We start from the raw sequence: 22,956 nt of genomic DNA on the forward strand, positions 1-22,956 counted from the left end.
ATTGCCAATGTTTCTTCCGCTCAAATATCACCATCTCAATTGTCAATCTCAAGCCCAACCCTCTTGTCCGTTTCTCATTTATTTCTATTTTTATTTCGTCTAATGAAAGTTATTCCGTCTGGTGTCATAAATTCAAACTTATCTGATACCAGGAAATTTGACAAATGCTAGTGGACTTTTCATGTTTCATCTCTTTGTGAAACTAATAGGGCAATCACTCAAGATTTTAATTGAAATTTTGAGGAATTTAATTCATTTTACAAATTTAGGGATATATGATTCTCTAAATGTTTAATTGTATTTAAATTTTGAATCTTTTTGGGTAAACAATTTTGAAATATTTTATTATAATTCAGGGTATTCAATAACTTTTTTTTTTTTTTACAAAAAAAAAGAAAAAGAAAGAAAAGACACTTTAACATTCTATGTGTAATTAATTAGGAATTGATTTTAAAATACTTAAAAAGTTGAGAATTTCAAAGAAATTTGAGAGACTTTGTACTGTATTTTAAGCACTTGTAAATCTCACACCTCCTTTTGAGATTTTGAAGGGATTTTACTCAAAAGTTACATAAAATTTCTAGAAAATAACGAAAACTTCATGGATTTACAAATTCGTTAAACTCCATGAATTTATTTTGTTGCACACACAAATACACTCCCTAAGAACCAGTTACACCACTGTCTAATGGTATTTCTCTCGATTTTTAACTGAAATGCTTCAAGTTCAATTTTCATGAACAATAAGTTTTAAAATCTAATTATGGTTGGGTCATTTTGTGTTTAGACAATGTGTGCCGACCCAATAGTGTTGTAAAAAAAATATGATTCTTGATACAATAATGAATTAAAATCGAAAATATTTAGTTTCTACATCATCATATGATGAAAAATCAAGAGGACCAAAGATCGGTGGCACTATGATTCATCACGAGCAACTAATTATTTCAAGATCAGTCGATTTGTTCAACACTAAAATTAGTTATTTAATCTGATTTTTTTTTTAAGAGATGACCCTATTTACCTGTAAAATAGATAAATATTAGATGTTCAACATATTCTTTAAATAAATGGCCAAATTTTTTTTGTAGTCCCTGTCATGACACGTAACTTTCAATGTGACCCTTGCGATGAAAAAACTATTAATTAAATTCCTGTGGTGAGCTGTATTAGCAATTAAGGTCCAAATCCAAAGTTCCGTTAGTCTTCCATTAAATAAAATCATGTGACTGTCATATGTGGATCGGTCAAAATTAAGTTTATTTATTTTGGAAAATAAAAGGACAAAAACATGACTGTATTAAGAGAATTTTAACGAAAAGCTCACAGTACTGTTCACTTTAACGAAAAACCACATTTTTACATTAAAAGGTCAATCATGGTACTATTCACTTTACCCTTTATTTTGTCCTTATCATTAAAACTCAAAGTTTTTAAGTCATTTTCATTAGTTTTCCTTTGAATTAAAATAAAATTATAAATAAAGAAACTTGTGAAGATAAAAAAACTCAACAGTCCCCATATCTCATCTCAAGCTCCCAGCCACCACCATAGCCGCTAGTGGACCTCCACCGTCGTTAACCATCACCTCAAATCCTGTTAACCTAGTCAAATTGCATATGAAGCCAAACCCATTGTGAAAAACATATCCAAAGGGTTACAAGAATGAAAATTCAAGTAAGACTAAGACTCTAACTCATGATTAAAGACGTGTTGGCATTGAAAAAGAAACAATGGTTTATTAGAAGTATTAGGATTTTCAAAAGAAATTAAATCATACCTAAGAAATTAGGTGTGACTTCACATTCACCTCTTCTCCTAGCCATTGAAGTGGTTTTAAGAGTTTAGTTTCACTCTTTGTGTTCCAGCCTTTTTTTTCTTCTATAAAATCTAATTTCAATTAAACTCTAACTCATACTAGATGTCTATAGAATAGGATGTAAATTAGATTGAAATGACGAATTTGACCATGCATGTGATAGTCACATGACATGAGTTTATTTAATGGAAGACTAACGGAAATTTAGATTTCGACGTCAATTGCTAACAAGACCCACCACGAGGATTTAATTGAAAGTTTTTTCACCACGAAGGTTACATCAAAAGTGGGAAAAAAATTTAGCCTAAATAAATTGTCTTCTTTCTACTACACGTATAATTTCTACCCTCACGCCTGAGACTTCAACTCTTGTATTTTCACTTTGTTGATTAAAAGAAGAAGAAAATTTCATAAACGGTATTAGCTATACTAAGGAGGTAGGAAAGTGGCTTAAATCTAACAATGAACTAACTATAATAATGTGGTTCAAATTCACTTTTAGTGAGTTTGGAACATAAAATCTTTCGCGTACAAGTTAATAAGACCTTAATATTAAGTGACACAAAAAAACTTTTATTTTTCACAAATTGAGGATCAGAGGTTTAATCAATGTGTTAGCCTTGATACATAAAAAAGAAAAAAGAAAAAAGAAAAAAGAAAAAAGGATTATAGATTCACCACAAGCGTGGGTAGCTTTAACCAGGTGTAGCCTTTTTTTCGTTTTTTACTTTAGACTTTTTGCTGGTGAAAAAACTTTTTCTTTTAGTGATAAGATGATTTTTTTTAGTTTAACCGTTAGTCTGCCACTATGTTTCATGGGGTTACCATTATGCATGGCATAAAATGCGCATATTAATACACCGTATAACATTATAATCGTGACTTTTTTCAAAACAAAAACTATAAACTATAAACCACTATTTAATCATTGCAAAAATGTGAGATTAAAGCTGATTCTTTTAAATTAAAACATCATAGGATTGTGGTGAAAATGATCCTGCAAGAGCTGCTTTTTCTTTTCTATATTTTTTAAGGTTTTTTTAGCTAAAATGATTTCTAAGGTTAATATAACTATTCACTTTGATTATTAAGATTTAAAATCGATAGAAGTTGTTCCTGAAATTGTTTAACATCAATCATTTTGGTCATTTTGGACAAATCTCTATTAAATTGAGGGTATTTTTGTCAACCTTGTTTCTTCAATTTAACGCATATTTTTCACAGAAAATCAAAATGATTGACAACAATTTAACGCATATTTTAAAAGTCTTTTATTTTTATTTTTATTTTTTTATTGATGTGAATGCACATGCTTGGAATGAAGAAATTTTTAGTTATGACGGGAATACGAATGGTACATTACGTGTTTTTATGCAAGTGATGGAAACTTTTAATTTTTAAGTCATTAATCTTTTAACACACATAACCTACTATTTATATAGAAACAAGTGATGTACCATCTCGTGTGACGGTCACATTGAAAAATCTCTTCTTGGGATGCAAGGATGAAGTTCTAATCCTGAATTTGTGGAGAAAGTTGGTAGAGTGATGACTTATTGATTCTAGTGTCGTTTTGCTTTTTCTTTTTCAAAAAATAATCATAATAATAAATCTTTAAAACATAAACCCAAATAAACAGATAAGAAGATTGGAGGTATTGGTTGTCACGAATGATATCTCTGTCAATTCATCTACTCACAATCTTCTTTCCTTTCCCTTTCACAAATTAAATAGTCCCAAAAGCCGTCCGATTTCAAAAACAATGGGCCGCACGGCCCCTAGAGATGGAGGAGGAGTCGCTTGAAACGAAATTTCAGAAACCGCTAAGCACGTTTTATGATATTTATCATCAAAAAAACATTTTCAAAACATCATTCTACCTTCTCATCTTCGAGAATGTCTAACGCAAAATGCGTTTACCATGGTGTTTTATCTAATAATATAATATCACATAGTTGTTTAATATTGTGATGTACTGATATTTTTCTCTTGTAAGTGAGAAATTTTAGACTTGAATCTATTTGTTAGAAAGTTCTAAGCTACATTATATTTTGGTAAATAGCAGTATGCCAGTGACAAAAATCAATAATAGTTATGCAACTTGGTGAGGGTTCAATCCCCCGATTCCCCACCCTCACATTTAACTATTTAACCTATTAACTCTATCATTTGCATATGATCTGATATCCTTGCAGATAATATATTGGGTTTTATCTATGCATTCCGAATTCGAAACTCTCCATTTCCTAAATTCCGGAACTTAAACATCCATTTTATATAAATAAATCTTCTCCTCTCCGGCCTCTCTAAATTGAATAACTGAAAATTAAAATTATCCCCTCTTCCTTCACTCCAAAGATTTTACTCCCTGTAGAAAATAATAAAGTGACAGGACTGTCAACGAGGATTCACACCCGCAACCTAAGGCCATGGGTACACCGAAATCTGTGTACACGTGTCGCATTATTAGTAGCTGTTGGTACAACAGGCTGTCATTTGATCAACAACAATGCATTGCTTTCTTTTTTTTTGGGTAGAATTTTCTTTAATTTTTAATTTTTTTTTAAATTTATTTGAAAAAGGGATGGGGCATCACTTATCAGGTATGAAGGTAACCTTTGACAACATCGAGCCGGCCGCAACGGAACAGATAAACATTGTAACGCCTGCTGCCGCCAGTGGCAGTGCCAGGACGAGGAGGGGCCGTTTTTGTCTTTTAGGGACTCCGGTGGGACCCACGTCTATTGGTCTTGCTTCCAAAAGCAAGCCAAAGCTGTTGGCTAGCCTCTTCTTCGCTGTCTCTTTCTTTCCCATTTGAAATCTAAAATCTAAACTATTTGTTTTTTCTTTTGTCAACAAAATAACTTTAAATTTGTTTATTAAAGTAAGTCTAGCGGTACCCCAATTGTAATTGATGGGCTCCAGGAAGCCCGTTGGACGGGCCATCGCAACAATTGCAGGGCCTTGAGCCCGTTTGCAATAGGTGACGTTCGACCATTAGATTTCCAACGGTAAAAAAAAAGTTTTGAAAAAGATGCTGTTGTGCCGTGTGACGTATCTGATTTTAAAAAATTGAACATTTCAACAGCCAAGATTAACTCAACAGTAAAAAATCTAAAAATTTATATAAAAAAATTTAATAACTCACAAAGTTCTTACTTGAAAAAATCTTACAAAGTTAGATTCGCACTTAAAAATCTTAAAAAGTTCACATTTAAACAAACTTACAAAGTTCGAGAATTTTAACAAAAGTATTAGCGGATATTACTAATGGATAATGACACATGGCACAACAAAAGTGGTCGAAATCTCATCGAGAACCAAGGAGACAATGATGTATGGAAGATAAAGCAAAAAACACATTAAAAAGATAAAAAAAAAAAAAAAATGTATTTGTAGTAATTGCCATTGGCCTTGCTCTTCTTCTTACTAAATGGGTGGTCTTTCAAAAAGACAAATACTATTTAGAGGAATGCTGATATACTCACCCCAATGTCTTATCTTCTTACTCACCTTATATTCCCACCCACCATAAAAAGTAAAAAGAAACCCATACTATTTTCCCACCCACTGTTATTCCCAAGGCACTTTTACCCTCAACACCCTGCTCATTGGCCTCATATTCCAATCATTAATGGCCGCTTAAAGCCCAAATCCTATCATATCAATGCTTGATTTCCTTCTCCTGTAACATATTCTCCATTCTATTTTCAATTCTTTGAATAATATTTCCAAATATGATGGAAGCGTTGGCTTTCATTGCTGCATTCATCGGTATAAATAATTAGGTTGAGTTGCAAGAGTCGTACTGGGATACTGAGTTCCCAACTTCCCATCTATATCAAATACACAAGATTACAATTATCACATCCTTTGACATATTACAATATACTTCTAATCAACATGGAACTCTTGTTTAACAATTTTGAAACAAAACATAAAGGAAAATGTCGAGCTCGTCAGTCACTTGATACAATCATACGCATACTCTACATTTCCATTGCGATTTGCACGCTCTGCCTGCGCATGGCTAGCGGGTTTAGCAGTGGTTGGCTGGAAGCGGCAGTGGCATCTTAATCCGCAATAATCGCCTTCCCTCCAAATGCCTCATACCCGTCCTCTCTCTCCTCGCCATCCACCAACACAAAGTAACATAATCATGACCCTCACTTGTGTCACCTTTCCACGATCTAGTCCGTCTCATAACCTTGATCACAATAGCATGCTTAATCGTGTTGTCTATTCTGGAGGTTGAAGTTTTGGAAAAAGATTGAGAGGGCTCGGAGGAGACTATAAAATGGCGATGCGATGGGTGTGCTAAATCACTAGGATGAGGGACCAGCGCTTCCTTATTGACTATCCTTATATGTCATTTTATGAGAGGATAGATTAGTCATTAAAATTTTAATAAAAAGTGGAATGGAAAGATAAGACATTGGGGTGGGTGTAGTAGCACTCATTTAGAGTGAATAACAAGATAATTTTACTGCCTTTGCTTTCCTAAACTGAGTAGACTTGCTCTTTAAGTTAAGGTACTTTTTTGTATGGAGATAAATTTATACTTTGAGAAGCTAAGTAGCTAGAAAGACAATTTTCACAAAAGCAAAAAGTGGAAGCACAATTTTAATATGCAATCAAAGAAGTCTAGGGATTTAGACCAAGTGGCGAATAAATACACTACATAATATTAAATATGCATAAGAAATTAAAAGCATATTACAGGATCATTATTAGGGGTGGAAAAAAATACCGAAAATTCCAAACCAAATTGAAAAAATTCCGAAATCGAACCAAAAAAATCTCAAACCAAAAATGCCGAAAATTTCAATACCTAATCCTGAACCAATCCCGAAATTTTGGTACGGGAATCGGTTTCACATTTTCATTCGTTTGGTAATCCCGAGCTGAACCGAAATAAAAAATATATATATTATTTAATTTTAAATATATATTTGGAATTGTAACAGCCGTTGGATTTGGTTGAGATTTAATCTCAACCATTGAGTCCAAATAAAACCCTCACTCAGTCACTATTTATCTGGATCTCACCTTACCCTACTCTCTCAACCTTACCGATTTCTCTCAATCTCTCTCTTCCTCTTTATTTGCCGTCTTCGAATCCGGCCACATCACACAAATGACTCACCTCTCTTTCTCTCTCGACTGACCTCCCTGATCTCTTTCTCTCTCGACTTCTCATCCCTAACTGAAAAACACGTTGCAGGAATGGCAGAAGCTCAGGTGATAACATCGTCGATGCTCACCAAGAGTTTGGCTTCGTTTGAAGGACTCAAACCTTCAAGCCTTGAGTTCACTCAGTCTCAGACTTTCTCTGTTTCTCCTTCTCGAATTCGAAACTTAGCAGCCACTTACCCTTTCACAATCTGACTCTGACAAACTCTCTCCACTCCAGCCACCACCACACTTCACGGCTTCATCCCCCACCACCGATTCTCTCCAGTCTTTGAGTGTGTGGGGTTTCATATTAAGGTTAGGGTTTCAAATTGGGGGCTCGGGTCAGGAGGAGGACGCGGGTCTGTTTGATTATCTCTTCACTCTGTCTCTCTCTCAACCTCCGATTCACTGTCACTCTCTTTGATTTCAATTTGGGTTTTTAATGTAGGTTCAGATGATTTCAATTTCAATCTAAATGATTTGATTTTGATGCAAGTTTGGTTTTGGGAAATCTCGAAATACCGAAATTCAGGAATCTTGAAGTTTCGGTTCAGGATCGGTTGTTAGATTCTTGTCCCGAAAATTTTCGGTTCGGTATCCCATATTGAACCAGGCCTAATTATTATGAAAGTATGTAAAAGTGATTGCCAGTCATTTGCATATATCTCTCATGTCTTTGTAATGCTCGTCTGGTACATTTGTAAATGACTATTGTCATAATTTGTGATCCATTTCTTATTATTAGTATTTTTATATAAAATATATTTACACTGAGAAGTGGATGTAATAAGCTAGTATCGAACTTGCTATTTTTGTGATTCAAATTTAAAATTTCTCACTTATTAATATAATAAAAATTATTAAACCGTAATATTAAGTAATGTGGCCTATTTCTTATTGACCTAAAATTCCACTTAGGAATTAGAAGTACGTCACCCAAACATAACTTAAGTGCGAGTTATGTACCTCAAATAGGTGATGGCTATGGGCCGTTGACGCTGTCCATTGTACTCCTGATTGGGCTTCAGCCATTGCGTCCATGCAGGACTCTGCGGAAGAAGTTGTGGGTTTAATTGTCCCATCCTTCACACCTACTGGAAGCTAGTGGGTTTAACTCTTTCGTGGCAGTCACTTGGCACAAAAGTTTAATTGGATTGCATGTATACAGTTTAGGTCAACGTCCCTGTTTAAGCTTTTGGATATAAACTAATATAATCTTGTAGTTAATATGTATTTAGTCCTCACAGATTCTCAAAATAAAGACCTTAGGAGAGCAAGACTGGTTCTGATGGTTCTACATATCCAAAGTACCGAACTAACCAATTTAAAATTATAACGGGTCTACACGGATACAACCGGTGTATACAAGGATGATATGAGAAGTCTACAAGAGCATTTGGTCAATACGACAATCACAATTTAGTTTTTCATCATTTTAACCAATTTCCCAAACGGTCGATTATCCTCGTCATTGCCCATAAAAAGTATGATTAGTACTAATATATCTTTAATGCGTAACACTAGGAACTATTTAGGAACTAGTATATACAAATACAAGAATTCAAAATTCGAACTCTTGGGATTTTTAAAAGAAGTAATGCATATGCAATTTGTCACTAGATTCCATCTAGTATATATCAATACAAGCATCCAAACAATAAGATTATAAGCTGAATTTTCGTACGAATTATGAAGGAACTTACAGATCATGGGATTTATAAAGGTACGATTTTGCAAAGTAGAGGTAGATAACCAATTGTACCAAACTGATTCCACCAAGCAGCCAATAGAAGTAATCGAGATGTGCACGGTTAAGATTATTCGAAAACCAGCTACTTTCGCCTGGTAGACTGGTTATATCATCAATGACGGAAATAAGAAAGCTACTAATGAAGCTTCCCACGCCGAAGATGCTGAGATAGAGGGCAAGTCCAACACTCCTCAGTTCATTTGGCACCTGATCATAAAAAAACTCTTGCAGACCGACCATCGTGAAAATATCAGATATTCCTGTCAACAAGTACTGAGGAACCAACCACCAGATGCTCATTGGAACCGTGGCACTTGGCGTATCAAGCAGACCATAATCTTTGGCAGTTTTGAGCCTTTTCATCTCAACTAGAGCTGCAATTACCATGGAAATAATAGACATGAACATCCCTGTTCCAATTCTTTGCAGCATTGAAATTCCAGAAGGTATCCTGGTGAAAGATCTGGCAACTGGAACAAAAATGCGATCATAAATGGGAAGGCTGATGATAATGGCAATGCTGGACAAAGTCTGAAGTGAAGCGGCTGGTACATCGAAGCCAGGAACAATCGTTCTGTCCATGGTGGCACCTTGCTTGGTGAAGAAAGTAGAGCACTGTGCAAACACAAGTGCATATGCCAAGCATGTAGCCCATATTGGAAAAAGCCTAAGAACAGCCTTTGCTTCTTCAACGTCAACGATGGTACACACCTTTCTGTTTTCTTTCAGATCGTCTGGTGCAAGCAAAGCTTTATTGAGAAACCTGCCAGGAAATCATACATAGCACCTTCTTAGCTGAAATCACAGTCAAATTGTATGAGAAACTTTATTGTTCCAAACAGACTCAACAGTTCCATTCTACAGCAAAGTAATTATCGTATAACTGATGATGCAATCAAAGGCAATAATTCCAACTCGTTAAGGTTAACTGAAATTAAAATTGATAGACTTAAGTGGCTATGCAAGAGATTTTAACAATATACGAATACTGATCGTTCATGAATTGCTTTCGCAGGACAGGTTACTGAAAGAGTCATGAAGACAGTTTCTCCCTCCTTTTTAATCTAAAATAATATCAAACTTTCTCATTGCCAGTTTCTCCCCACTTTTTAAACTACAAATATGAGGACAGTTAACTTTCTTACTTGAATTGTTCAGAACTCTCGTGAGGCAAGGTTCCGCGAGATTCCTCTTCAGAAGTTACTGCTGCAGGAGTAGTTCGCCAGTTCCTCAAAGCAGCAACAAACACCTTTCCAATTCTTACAAATGGGCTTTCTTCATCCCCTTTAATGCTATACCGATAAGTTCTAGTTCCGAGCAAGAAAAGTAATAGTGCAAAGACCATTGCAATACAAGGAATTCCAAAACCTAGACCCCAACTCAGGTTTTCCTGTATGTAGGTCAATACGATATACGTCAATGAGGTACCTCCAATTAACCCAAAATACCACCAATTGAAGAATGAGCTTTTGGCTTTGCACTCCTCTGGATCGGACACATCAAACTGATCAGCTCCAAATGCCTGAACGCAAGGCTTGTGTCCGCCTTGTGCAACAGCTACTAGATATAGGGAGAAGAAGAAGAATATTACTTGGATCTCAGAAGAAGAAAGCACGGCTGACAGGGTCAACAAGCCAAGTCCCTGTGTCAATTTAGGTCCAAATTTTTTAGCATTCTGACATAGCAAGATGTAGAAAGAAAATAATCAAACTTGCACCCCTAATTATAACTGAAGAATAACCAATCATTTCTTAGTAACTTCGTCCATCATAAGGAAAAGTAAAATATCAATCAATCTGATGGAATTTTCTTAATTTTATTTTTCTAAGTTCTATATGGTCTATTTAGAAATGACACCCATGTAAGCCAGCCAAGCCGAAAAAAGTGAGAATCGGCTGAAACTCAAAACGTATCACTTAACCCCCTGAAAGTTGTCTTTCATTTGAATTGATGCACATGAACTTTTTTTTTTGGTTCATTTAGTTTTGTAATATGTTGGATTTTGATTATGTCAAAATTTCATCATCATTTGTATCCATATATTTAACTAAATGAAGTTATGCCATTGAGTCGCAAACGGTGAATGACCCTGGCCTTCTAGTGACATTTTAAAAATAACACACACACATTTTAGTTTATATTTTGACTTCTAAGGTAGCATAAAAGTGACATATAAGTTAGCAACGGCCGCTTTAAAAATAGGCTTATTTACACCAACGTCCCTTGAAACTCAACTTTAGTCTTACTTGGCCCCTTGTAACTCAAAACGTATCACTTAACTCTTTGAAAGTTGTCTTTGCTTCTCACTTTGCCCCCATTCTGTTATCTTCATAAAAAATTCTGTTAAATCATGTGATGTGGCAAATTTAGGGCCCATTAATTAGCTGACGTGTTGGCTATGTCATCGCCACATTTACAACTTTCATTAAAAGTATTTAATATTTTAAATTTGAAAGAAAAAAAGAAACAAGTCAAACAATAAGAACAATTACCTACCAAGGTGAGTGAGCGAAGATCTATTTTAGGGCTCGTGAACTATTACCCTCTTTGGAGGGACTTACGCCATCTTCAGTCAGCAGAGTTATCCTACACTCGATGAGTTCGGAGGAAATACTGGTGAATTAGGCAACCCCTCTACCTTGAATTCATAAGTTGGGGTATTTGATGTGGTTGGGTTACAACGGTGATGTTGCTAGCGATGGTTATGCAGAGCAAGGTAGGCGGTGATGGTGATGGAGTTACAAAATTGATATGAAATAAGGAAAACTAATGAAAAGAGCTTGAAAACTTTGAGTTTTAATGATAAGGACAGAATAAAGGGTAAAGTGAATAGTACCAGGATTGACTTTTTAGTGTAAAAATGTGATTTTTCGTTAAAGTGAACAGTACCATGAACTTTTCGTTAAAACTCCATATGAAATAAGCAAATTTGATGGTAGGAGCATGTGGGGTTTTGGTAGTGATGGCCTGATGGGGAGCAGGTGGGGAGACTTTTCTCAGTTTTTAGTTTTTTTTTTTCCTTTCTAAATTGATTTTTAATTTTTTTTTATTGGCACTGATTTTTAGTGTTAATAATATTATATTTTTATACGTAGCAATGACATCGCTAACACATACAATTAATGGGCCCTACATTTTACAACATTTTACACGTCACGTGATGTAACATAAATTTTGACGGAGATAATAGATGATAACTGAGAAACTAAGGGTATCAGCCACCCTTATATTGATAGATGGCACATAAATGCATGTATGCTACATAAATGTGATACATGGATCACAGATAAATGCCCCCTTCTTATCCTACATCATACACTTACTTCCTACATGGAGCAAGAAAACTAAAACTTGCGGCCTTGCAAGGATTTACTGCATCTACTATTTGGTAAAATCTCGACTTAACCAATATCCAAACATCCATCTTCTATCTCACCAAGAACACAAACAGAGGCCCAGACATTCACCGGCCACTTCCCTCCCCGAAGCCAAGGCTACATCGCCTCCACCTTTCCTCCGATTTGAGCTTCATTTCCCTAATAAATGTCTAAAATGGGTACAAGTTGTATTAAAGATGGATTAGATGCGTGTGGGATGTGTACTACGAAGAATACAACAAGGGCAGACAATGTGATTCCAACTCCAGTTCTGGATGTCTCATACCATCATTCAATTCGCTTGGCAGTTGATTTTGTACATCTCTATTTGTTGAAATTAATTAATGATTTGTTTGGTGCTAATGAATTCACCCTTTAATCAGAAGAGTTTCTGTAACTTACGAAATTACAAACCCTAATTGCTGAATGATCGCTTTTAAGAATAACGTATGTTGATATTTGATTTCGATCAGTTCAGCAATTGTCAATTGCAAAACCTAGCATTCATCCAATTTCCTAAAATATTTCCAAATAATACGGATTAACCAACTAATCTATTCTATTCTATTAAGAGAACCCTCATTGTCAACTTTTTGCCATTTTGTTTTTTAATTTTGTCCTCATTTTTGATACACAATACTTATATAAGAAAGGTAAAATAGTAATTTTGTATCTTTTGATAAAATAACAATCATATCCCTATTCTTTTTTTATTTTACCCTTACTTTTGATACACAATATTTACATAAAAAAGGTAAAATGATAATTATGTAATATTAAGAAAAATATATCCAAGAGATCTCTCATCATCATTGTCTTATAGAAAATGAAATTGTTCACGCGCTAAGTGTGTGCTTATCTTCCAATGCGGATTAAGGCAACTAAGTCACGTGCCAAAATTGTAGAGAGAGAGAGAGAGAGAGAGAGAGAGAGAGAGAGGCACGTACCAAAATGTAGAGTAGGGAAGCGAAATAAATAGTGCGGTAGCGTCCAAGAAAAGAATCAGCGACAAAGGCTCCGAGTAAAGGGAGCAACGACGCCGTTCCGGACCATATGTTGACATTCTCAGCCGCTGTGACGGTGGACTGCCCCAAAGGGCCCGTCAGAAACGTGATAAGGTTGGAGCTGATTCCATAGTAGGCAAACCTCTCCGCCACCTCCACCCCTGAAAATATTCAAATCAAAACTTCACCACACTTATTTAATTAATATATGATTGATTGGTTCAGTGCGGTGAGTTGCGGGCTTACCGATTATGAACCGAGCGGAACGCCAGCCGCCTGATCTGTATCTGTGAACGGGGCGGCCTTTGTGGTCAACGGCGCCCTCGACGCCGTCGTCTAGCAGTGGGGTTTGGGTGTCCCGGTCCGGGGATTGGCGGGGAGAAGTTGCCATTGAGTTTCACTGGAAATGTGGATTTGAATGAGCAACTAACATGATGTTATACGCAATAATGGTGGTGGGGATGTTTGTCGTTTCTATCTATCTGCCGTCATCGTTTTTGTTTGGTTGATTATAGAAAAACAAACGGACAAAAGAAATTTAAAATATTCAGAATAATACTCGTTCTTCTTTAGCACGAGCTCGTTCTCTGATTTGTTATTTGTAAATAACGTTTGAGGTATTTGTTGATTTGAATTTGTATGTCGTTGCTTTTTTTTTTTTTTTTTTTAATTTCAGTTATTACTTTATTAAACTTTTATAATTAGTCAATTTCTCTTTCAACTTTAATATTATATAGCTAATTTTTTCCTGGTGTGAGATTTTAAAAACTTTCATTCAATTTTTGATGGGTAAATTATACTTTTATATTTCAAGTTTGGGGTCTATTTCAATTCCTTACAACATCTTCAAAACATTTTTCTTATCCGACGAGGTCGTTCCCGCTCCTTTCCTTAACAGTTTCCTACCCAGCGCAGCGAAATTCGAACCCGACCTGTTTTTAGCCTGTTTTTCAATTCTCCTGCGATCAGATCCGACGGAATCACCAGCCCTGTCGGGTTAATCGGCTTGGCCTTGGAAGTCAATCGCTTTTCCATGAACTTTTTCACCATCGTGGAGATATTGGGGTTCGGGGGCTTGGATTTGATGATCGGGAGTGAGGAAATAGGGAGCTTGAGTTCTATGGAAGACGACGGGTCGGAGAAGTGCGAAGAGGTCGAGGAACACACATCGTACGAGCTGTACCACGACGAGGGTTTCATTGTAAGCTAAAAACTTACTGTTCTACTCTGTTAGGTTTTTGAGGAAGGGATTGAGCAATTACTATTGTTGTGCCGTTTGGATGACTTTTTGAAAAGAAGAGGAATGGAGCATATGACACGTGGCTTTTTTAGCACCAGGTGTTTTGCAGCTGCTCTGCTAGGTTTGGAGAAAAACGAACTCCAAATGTCAATTCGACAAGCTCTGACACGGAGCTACTTTGCCGGTATATTGGGGGAAGAGCTCGGCGGTGAGGTTCTCATCAGAGATGGAGGCGTAGTGGGGAGGGAAGTGGCTGCGAGTGATGGGGAATGGGGGATGGGGGTAGGGTAGGAGGGTGGGGATTCTGGGGAAGACGAAGGGGATCTGGGTTGGGTTTTTTTTATATTGTATTTTATTTTTTAAATTTCTATATTAACTTTTCTTTAAATAATTATTTTAAATTTTTATTAATTTTTTAGCCACGTGGCATAAATGTGGCAAAGACGTCAGCACAAATGGGGGCCCTATATTTGCCACGTCATCACTTAACGGTTTACTTAACAGATTTTCTAACGGATGTATGAAATTAAAATAAAATGATAAGTAAATGTATGAAATTGAAATGTTTTAAAGATGTTGTAAGGAATTGAAATAGACCCCAAACCTGAGGTATGAAATTGTCAGTTACCCATTTTTTATCCATCCAAATTTTCATCATTTTTGCCCTCATATAGTTGTCGTATGTTGTTTCCATCATAAAGATGGATGAAAAATTGAATGAAAATTTTAAAATCTAATGCCAGGGGGAAATTGGATATTTATAAAAGTTCAGGGGGTAATTGGCTAAAATTAAAGTTAAGGGGAGAAATTGGTTAATTATAAAAGTTCAAGGAGGTAATCGGTTAAAATTAAAGTTTAGAGAGGAAATTGACTGCTTCATACAAGTTCAGGAGGCAAATGGACAAATATGCCTTAACTAGCAAATTATAAGGGGATGAAGAGGTGCGACAAACATAGTATTAGGAAAGCTAAATTCTTTAGCCTTTAGTTATTACAATACAATAAAAAAAAAAACTATCTAAAAGACATGGTAGAATCCCAATAGGATTTACTAGGATTTACACAATCATATTCCTAACTAAATTAGGGCCGCAACACTCCCTCTTGAGTGTGTAATACTCAAGTAAATGATGCATAAAGTCTTCAGTGATGAAGTAAGTTCAGTTGATGAAGTCGTCAGTACGATGAGCAAATGCGATTCCCAAATCAACGGAGGATTGCATGAAAAGATAAAACTCACAAAACCTCGCTATGGTAAAACTAAGTATGGGAGAAAAAAAACCATTGTCTAAGGAGAAACATGAGAAGTTTTGCATTAAGTAAAAAATATACGTCTTCTGGACGCAAATAGAAAGCTGACAAGGGTCCCAAAATGGGTGCCTCCTAGTTAAGTAGCAAAAACCCAGCAAGAAAAATGTTCCTAATTATAGAGAAAAAAAGTAACTAAGATCAAGTGAGTATACTTCTAGATACTCCCCTTAAGTTTGATAAAACTTCCAAATGAGAACTATAAGCATTGCATATGAGTTAGTTACACATACCAATTCTTGGACAAAGCTTTTGGAAGGTAGACTTCGACAGTGACGTCGTGAAGAGATCATCAAGGTTGTCTGGGATCGGATTGCTTGACTTCAATCTCTTGATCCTGATGCTGCTGATGTGATGTAGACGCAATATTGCTTGGCATTGACTTCGTTAATGTATCATCTCTTGGTACGGTTGATACATATGGTGTAATCTTCATAGGTCGTCGTTGAGACTCAATGATGAATGAAAACATAGGTACTTTGAATATGCTTAACAAGAGCTCTCATCCATGACTCACATGTGGCGTAGTGAGGGTGAGTCTTAGACGATTTAAAGCTTTATTTTTTTGTGATAAATACAACCATTTGAAGCTCAATTTTAGTAAGAAAATAAGTATAAAACTTGACATAAGACTTCAGATTGCCATATCAGCCATCAATTTTAATTTGACTATTAAAATTTAACAATTCTTTTGGAGATGATCTTATCTACCTCAAATAGTTGATGGATTTGGGCTGTTGACGCTTTCCTTTGTACTCTTGATTGGGCTTCAACCATTAAGTCCATGTTCTCTAAGAAAGATATTGTGGGTTTACCTCAAATAGTTGATGGATTTGGGATATTCATGTTTTCCTTTGTACTCTTGATTAGGCTTCAACCCTTAAGTCCATGTTCTCTGACAAAGATATTGTGGGTTTAACTGTCTAAGCCTTCGCACCCATTAGAGGTTGGTGGGCTTAACTTTCTTGTGCCTAGTGATTAGTCATTCGACATGGGAGAGTGGAGGGTTTGCTTGGATTAGTAGGCCAAAATTAGCGATTCACTCAATGCGAGTGGGTTGACTTAGTGGTATATATAAAGGATATTGCACACTCATTTGTATCTACACATCCCTTTATTAATTTTTTACCATTGATCTTCTTCATATTCGATCCGACAACCAAAAATTGAGAAGGCCACTACCCTATGTAAAACTCCATCCAAGAATTGCATGTATACAATCAAGGTCAATGTGCTTCGTATAAGAGAAATTGATTGTTCTAATGGTTCTACAAATCCAAGTACTGAACTAACCAAATTAAAAAATTGATGGGGTCTATATGGTACGCTAGTATGTCTATAAAAGTAATATGAGACGTTTACAAGGACATCTGATCAGTATGGGGATAGGCAAAATACCCGTGGTTACCCACTCATTTAAACTTCACGGTTACGGTTATAGGTAATCATTTAGATAAATAAACGGTTATGGGTATAACCGCTCACCCGTGAAATTTAAATGGATGGTTATAGGTATTAATCGTGGTTATAAACGGGTAACCGTTTACCCATTCATTATATATATATATATATATATATATAATTTGGTGAGGAAGGGGAACTGGGGAAGGCGTTCGTGTGGGGAACATTTTTCCTACCTGGTTTAAACTTTGGTGTACATAACTCTCTACCTACTGTGTTGCCGTGTGCCGCATAAGATACCCAAAGTTTTTTTTTTTTCGAAAGAAGTACGATATTGCATAAATGAGAAGGCATCATACAGACATAAGGATATGGTGCTAATAGTGGGCCTCGATAAAAACCTTGATGGGGCTTTCAAACTGGTTCAAGGGAAAAATAGCGTTTCGCATCTTTAACTAGTAATAATATCCTCAAAAAGTAAATCAGAAATTACATTAGGTGATTCTTCAAACCATGAAACAAGACTAGCTAAAGTTAAACCCACTCTTGTAAGCCGATGTGCAACCTTGTTCGTCTCATGTCGACCAAACACAACCTTCTAATGCTGAAAGGACCGTAACATTTGCCTGGCATCCATGACAACGTTACCAAACATACCATGGCCAAGGGCTATCGTGTCACTGTACAAAGCATTGACAACCATTAGTGCATCCCCCTATAGTTCAAGTTGCATCACGCCCAGAGTGCATGCAAAGAAGACTGCTGCTCGAGCAACCATAATCTCAGCCAAAACTACTGAGCTAATCCTAATAAAATGCAAAGTTGTAGCTGCAACAAAATCCCTCTTCTCATCGCGCACCATGACCCTAACGCCATCTCGTTCACCTATCTCATCCCATGCACCATCAAAATTACATTTGACCCAACCCACACCAGGTTTCTCCCATTTTTAAGGGGTTGTCCGCCTGCTACCCTGTGATGAGGCATGCCATTTCCTATATTCCTACAGCCACGCTTGAGACTTACAAACCATTTTCACCTGAGTCAAAGCCCTACCATTCCATAAAAAAGAATGCGTTCTTTCTAGATACTCCAAATCAAAATAAAAAACAGTTCAAAGCTTTATTGTGCAAGTAACCTCGCCATCTCCACCAACCACATACGGAAACCCCAATGGATTTGTTCGTCAGTCCTCAAACACAAGGGGCTAGTAAACCATAATGACGCTGATCTCGGGCAGTTTAGAAACGCATGTTCCACATTTTCTAGTTCACCAAAACAGAATGGGCAAGCAGCATTTGTGATCACTTTACGTCGCATAAAATTTTTCTCGTGTTGGTAAAGCATTTAAACAGCACCGCAGACACATATCCTCACCTTTTCAAGTACAACCACTCTCCACAAAGCTTTCCACATATGTTTCAAATCCCCATGCATTGTAGAACTCGTAAACTTATCCCCCTCAACACTTCATCTTGACCGGGTTACCAAATATGCACTTTTTATTGAGAATAAACCATCATTCCCCGCCACCCAAATCAATCAATCTGGTGGTTTGAAATAGCTCAAGGGGATGCCTTGAATCAGTTTTGCCTCATCTTTGTAGAATATACTATTAATTAACTCCCCATTCCATTGGAGACTACTGTTATCCACTAGCAAGTTATCCACTGTATTATTGTGCTCCACTCTAGTAGGAATAAGACTTAAGACTTTAAAGAAACCCTCTCTAGGCAGCCAACTATCATCCTAGATTTTAATTTTCGTACCATCCCCAACTCTCCATCTAGCACCTCGCCGAAGTACCACTTGCTTCCGCGACACCTCTCCAACGAAACGATGCATTTGATCTTACCGAAGCTTGTAAGAAGTTCGTCGTCGGAAAGTACTTTGCTTTGAAAATATGGGCAGCAAGGGACTCAGGGTGCTGGATTAAACGCCATCCTTGCTTAGCAAGTAAAGCAAGGTTAAAAGTGTATAGATCCTTAAACCCCAACCCGCCCTCACTTTTTAGTTTACACATTTTACTCCACTTCATCCAATGGATTTGACGTTTACCCAATTCATGCCCCCACCAAAACTGAGCTACTATTTGACTTAGCTCTTCGCATACCATTTTAGGGAGTAAAAAAGTTTGCATGGTGTACAATGGCTCAACTTGTGCCATTGTTTTTATCAGAATTTCCTTCCCTACACTACTCAACAGACTTCCTCTCCATCCATTAAGCTTATTCCATAATCTATCCTTAAAAGTCGTTTTCTTGACCTTACCTACATAGACTGATAAGCCGAGATAGCGGTTGTGGTACTCAACCTGTGACACACCCAAACAATCTGCAAGTAACTGGCCATCATACTCGTTAAGGTTTCCACTAAATGACACACAAATCTTCTGATAATTAACTGCTTGTGCTGAAGCATTCTCGTAAACTTCTAATAAGTGCTTGACCTCTAAACATTCTTACAAGGAACTTCTCACTAAGATGAAGCTGTCATCGGCAAATAATAAATGGTGAACAATGGGGGCCTCCTTACTTATCACCACCCCTTTTAATCGGCCTTGTCTTTCCCACGCATCAAATAAGGCTGACAAACCTTCAGCACACAGAACAAATAAAAAAGGTGATAATGATCCCTTGTCTTATACCTCTCTTTGGATGCACATATCCCACCGGCTTGCCATTAAGTTTAAAAGAATATGTGACAGTAGTGACTCACATCATAATGAAAGATATCCAATCCTCGGTGAGTCCTAATTTCCTTATCGTCTGTTCTAAGAAACTCCACTCAATACGATCATAGGCTTTACTGATATCAAGCTTCAATGCCATCACCCCATTCCAAACACTTTTTTTCTTAGGCATGTGATGCGCAATCTCTGACGCCACGAGACAATTATCTGATATTAATCTTCTAGGTACAAACACACTTTGAGCAGGTGAGATAACATCCGGTAATATGCTCTTCAATCTATTAGTTAAGACCTTAGAACAAATTTTGTATATAACTATACAGACTAATCGGGCCCTGCTATTTCTCACCTCTTTTTTGCTGATGACATAATTCTTTTTGCAGAAGCCTCTAGGAAACAGAAATTGTGCTGAACTGCCTTGAGACCTTATGTGAAGCCTCTGGGCAAAAAATTTGGAGTTGGGTCATCAACGTGGGATCCTTGTTCTTCAGAATAAGAGTGACATAAGTATAATTAATCTTTCGCAACATACCACCCGAAAAGAGAAGAGACCGAACTCCATCACATACATCCTGCCTCATAATCTCTCAGTGCTTCTGATAAAATCTAGGTGACATACCGTTCAGCCCCGATGCCTTCGTAGGGTGCATTTGAAAAAGTGCATACTTTATCTCTTCATTTGTAAAAGGCAACAATAATTTAGAATTCATGGCTGCCGTGACTTTGGGTGTTACATGTTCAAGTACCATTGACGCATCTTGCTGTCCCTACGAGTCAAATAGCTTCAAAAAATATTGAATAATAACATTTTCCATACCTTGTTTATCCTCATGCTAGACACCACTATCATCAAACAACCCACATAAACCATTCTTTCTCTGCCTTCTATTAGCTTTCTGGTGAAAAATCTCGTATTTTGATCCCCTAACCTCATCCAATTCTCCCTGGATCTTTGTCGCCAATATGCTTCCTCTTGGGCTAGTAACGAGTGCAAACAATTATAAAGATCCTATCTTTGAGCAATGGTAGTCTCAGTAAAAGGTTGACCAAATAAATAATTTAGTTTATCTTCCGTCTCTGCAATTGCCCCTGCATTTGTTCTTTTTGTGCGTTTTACCCACTTTAACAAATGACACCTTGTGGCTTTAATTTATTATTTCACCTGGAACATGGGAGAACCCGTGAAAGTCGACTCCCAGCCAGCCTTTACTGCATGAGCACAACCCTCTTGAACCGTCCACCCATCTTTATACCTAAAACTTCTCCGGGCTCGTATTCTTCTTTTAGTCTCCCATTCTATCAAAATAGGAATATGATCAGATGACATGGGTTTCAAATGGCTCACCTGAAACTGTGGAAACAAATCAATCCGACTTTGATTAGCTATAGCACGGTCTAGTCGAACCCTAATTCCCTTATTTCGTGTAGTTTCCTACGTGTATTTGTTTCCGATAAACCCCGAGTCTGGAGTTGGCAGCTTGATAATGCATGTCGGAAACCCTCAATCTGTCTCTCACTGCGTAAGTCTCCACCTTCCTGTTCGTCCGCTCGTAAGACTTCATTAAAGTCCCCTATACAACACCATGGCAAGGACGAGTTGGCATGTAATCGCTCTAATAAAGTCCAGGACTTATGACAGTCGATCTCTGCTGGGTAACCATAGAAAAAAGTAACCCTCCAATGTCGTGTATCACCCAAACCTCCCACCTCAAAATCCATGTGATTATTAGAATATGTTCTGAGTGAAAGATTTGCCTTCTCTTTCCACATTGCACACAAACCACCTAATCTTCCTCGACTGGGTACCGTAAAAATAAAGTCAAACTGTAATTGTGATTTTAAGTTCTCCATATGCTCTCTTGAGCTCTTCGTTTCACACAAAAACATCATAATGGGAGCTTTTAAGAGAACTAGTCTTTTTAGGGCCCGAATTGCACGGAGGTTCCTAAGCCCCCGACAATTCCAACTAATGCAACTCATTGCTTTCGGCAGGGCTAATCCTCGTCAGCCGCTGTCGTTGAAAAATTCATAGACTCCATCACCACCACTCTTCTCTTCACTACATCATCACTGTTCCCACCCTCCTGCTCACGTATACGTCTCTTACCAAGTTTAGGTAACTTTGTATACACCCCTTTAGTTCGCCTTCTCCCTCTGCCTCTAACCTCCATCTTCCTTTGACCCCTTCCTTGCACGGGACCACTAGGCCCAAAGATAAAGGGATCTAAGTTAAATGGGTCTGATCCTATTACCCAATCAATGTCTGCCCTTCCTACATTACGCTGCTCTAATGATTCTTCCTAAATTGGGGTGAGTGCATTTAGCTGTCCCACACTAATAGGATATGCCACCTGCCGCTTACCTGAATGAGCTAGTGCCCTAAGCCTAGTGTCATTCTCTCCTTGCACCCCCTCAAGATCGTTCATCATCCCCTGTTGACCAGCAATAACATCATTGTTCTCCACAAATGGTATAATTGCCATTGATGTGTCAATCATCTCGTCATCATGGGCAATCTCATTAAGATCCAGAATACTGCTCATTAATACATGTTCATCAATCACTCATAGAGACTGCCCCAACTTACCAAACGAATCCATGGGAACCCCAACGATTTGGCTCCTATTTCTCTCTCTTGGCTGTGCCGTACGCCGGTTCGCTCCGCCATTCTTCGTCCCCACATCGACCTCCCTCATACATTCATCACCATCCTCAAAATTTGGCACATTCATGGACCACCCAACCTCTGAATCCAGACCAAATTTCTTACCTTGTGGCTTCCTATAGTCTTTACCTAAGACATTATCTTAAAACCACCTCCCATACGGTTTTGCACGATCATCATCCTTCTGTCCATTAAATTTCTCACATTGTTCCTCCACGTGGTCCATCATACCACATAGAAAACATGTAAGATGAAGCTTTTTATACCAAACATCCACCTGCACCACCTTCTTATCCAATCGACACCCAACGACGCAATGGTTTTCGAACATCAAGTCGAACTCTAATTCTAAGAATGCTTCCGAACTGGAACTCTTTCCTACTTTGATCTGATAAGACATATTCACCCAAGATATTTCCGATAAGTTTACCCATTTGCCTTGTAGCAAATCGGGAGCCCCTGACAGTAGCACCATAGCATGATGAGTTAAGTCATCAGCTTCCTCAAGGACCAACAAAGACTGCT

General features: G+C 37.3%; 1 protein-coding gene across 1 annotated transcript; it reads right to left on the reverse strand.

Annotated features, from left to right (window-relative positions):
• Positions 1-8,468: 8,468 nt before the first annotated feature.
• Positions 8,469-13,616, reverse strand: LOC137710628 (protein NRT1/ PTR FAMILY 5.10-like). Its single transcript, XM_068449705.1, has 4 exons — positions 13,372-13,616; positions 13,069-13,286; positions 9,890-10,386; positions 8,469-9,507 (listed from the first exon to the last, which is right to left on the reverse strand). The coding sequence occupies exons 1-4, from the start codon at positions 13,514-13,516 to the stop codon at positions 8,694-8,696; spliced, it is 1,674 nt and encodes a 557-aa protein (XP_068305806.1). The 5' UTR covers positions 13,517-13,616; the 3' UTR covers positions 8,469-8,693.
• Positions 13,617-22,956: the final 9,340 nt, after the last annotated feature.

Source organism: Pyrus communis, chromosome 1 (assembly GCF_963583255.1).
Source record: "Pyrus communis chromosome 1, drPyrComm1.1, whole genome shotgun sequence".
NCBI classification, from domain to species: domain Eukaryota; kingdom Viridiplantae; phylum Streptophyta; class Magnoliopsida; order Rosales; family Rosaceae; genus Pyrus; species Pyrus communis.

What these genes read in the sequence shown, in the direction of transcription:
- LOC137710628 (XM_068449705.1), bottom strand. Translation starts at nt 13,516, where the DNA reads ATGGCAACTTCTCCCCGCCAATCCCCGGACCGGGACACCCAAACCCCA. An exon ending in CTTCCCTACTCTACATTTTG is followed by an intron (nt 10,387 to 13,068) that starts GTACGTGCCTCT and finishes AAATTGACACAG; the next exon opens with GGACTTGGCTTGTTGACCCT. An exon ending in GAGAGTTCTGAACAATTCAA is followed by an intron (nt 9,508 to 9,889) that starts GTAAGAAAGTTA and finishes ATTTCCTGGCAG; the next exon opens with GTTTCTCAATAAAGCTTTGC.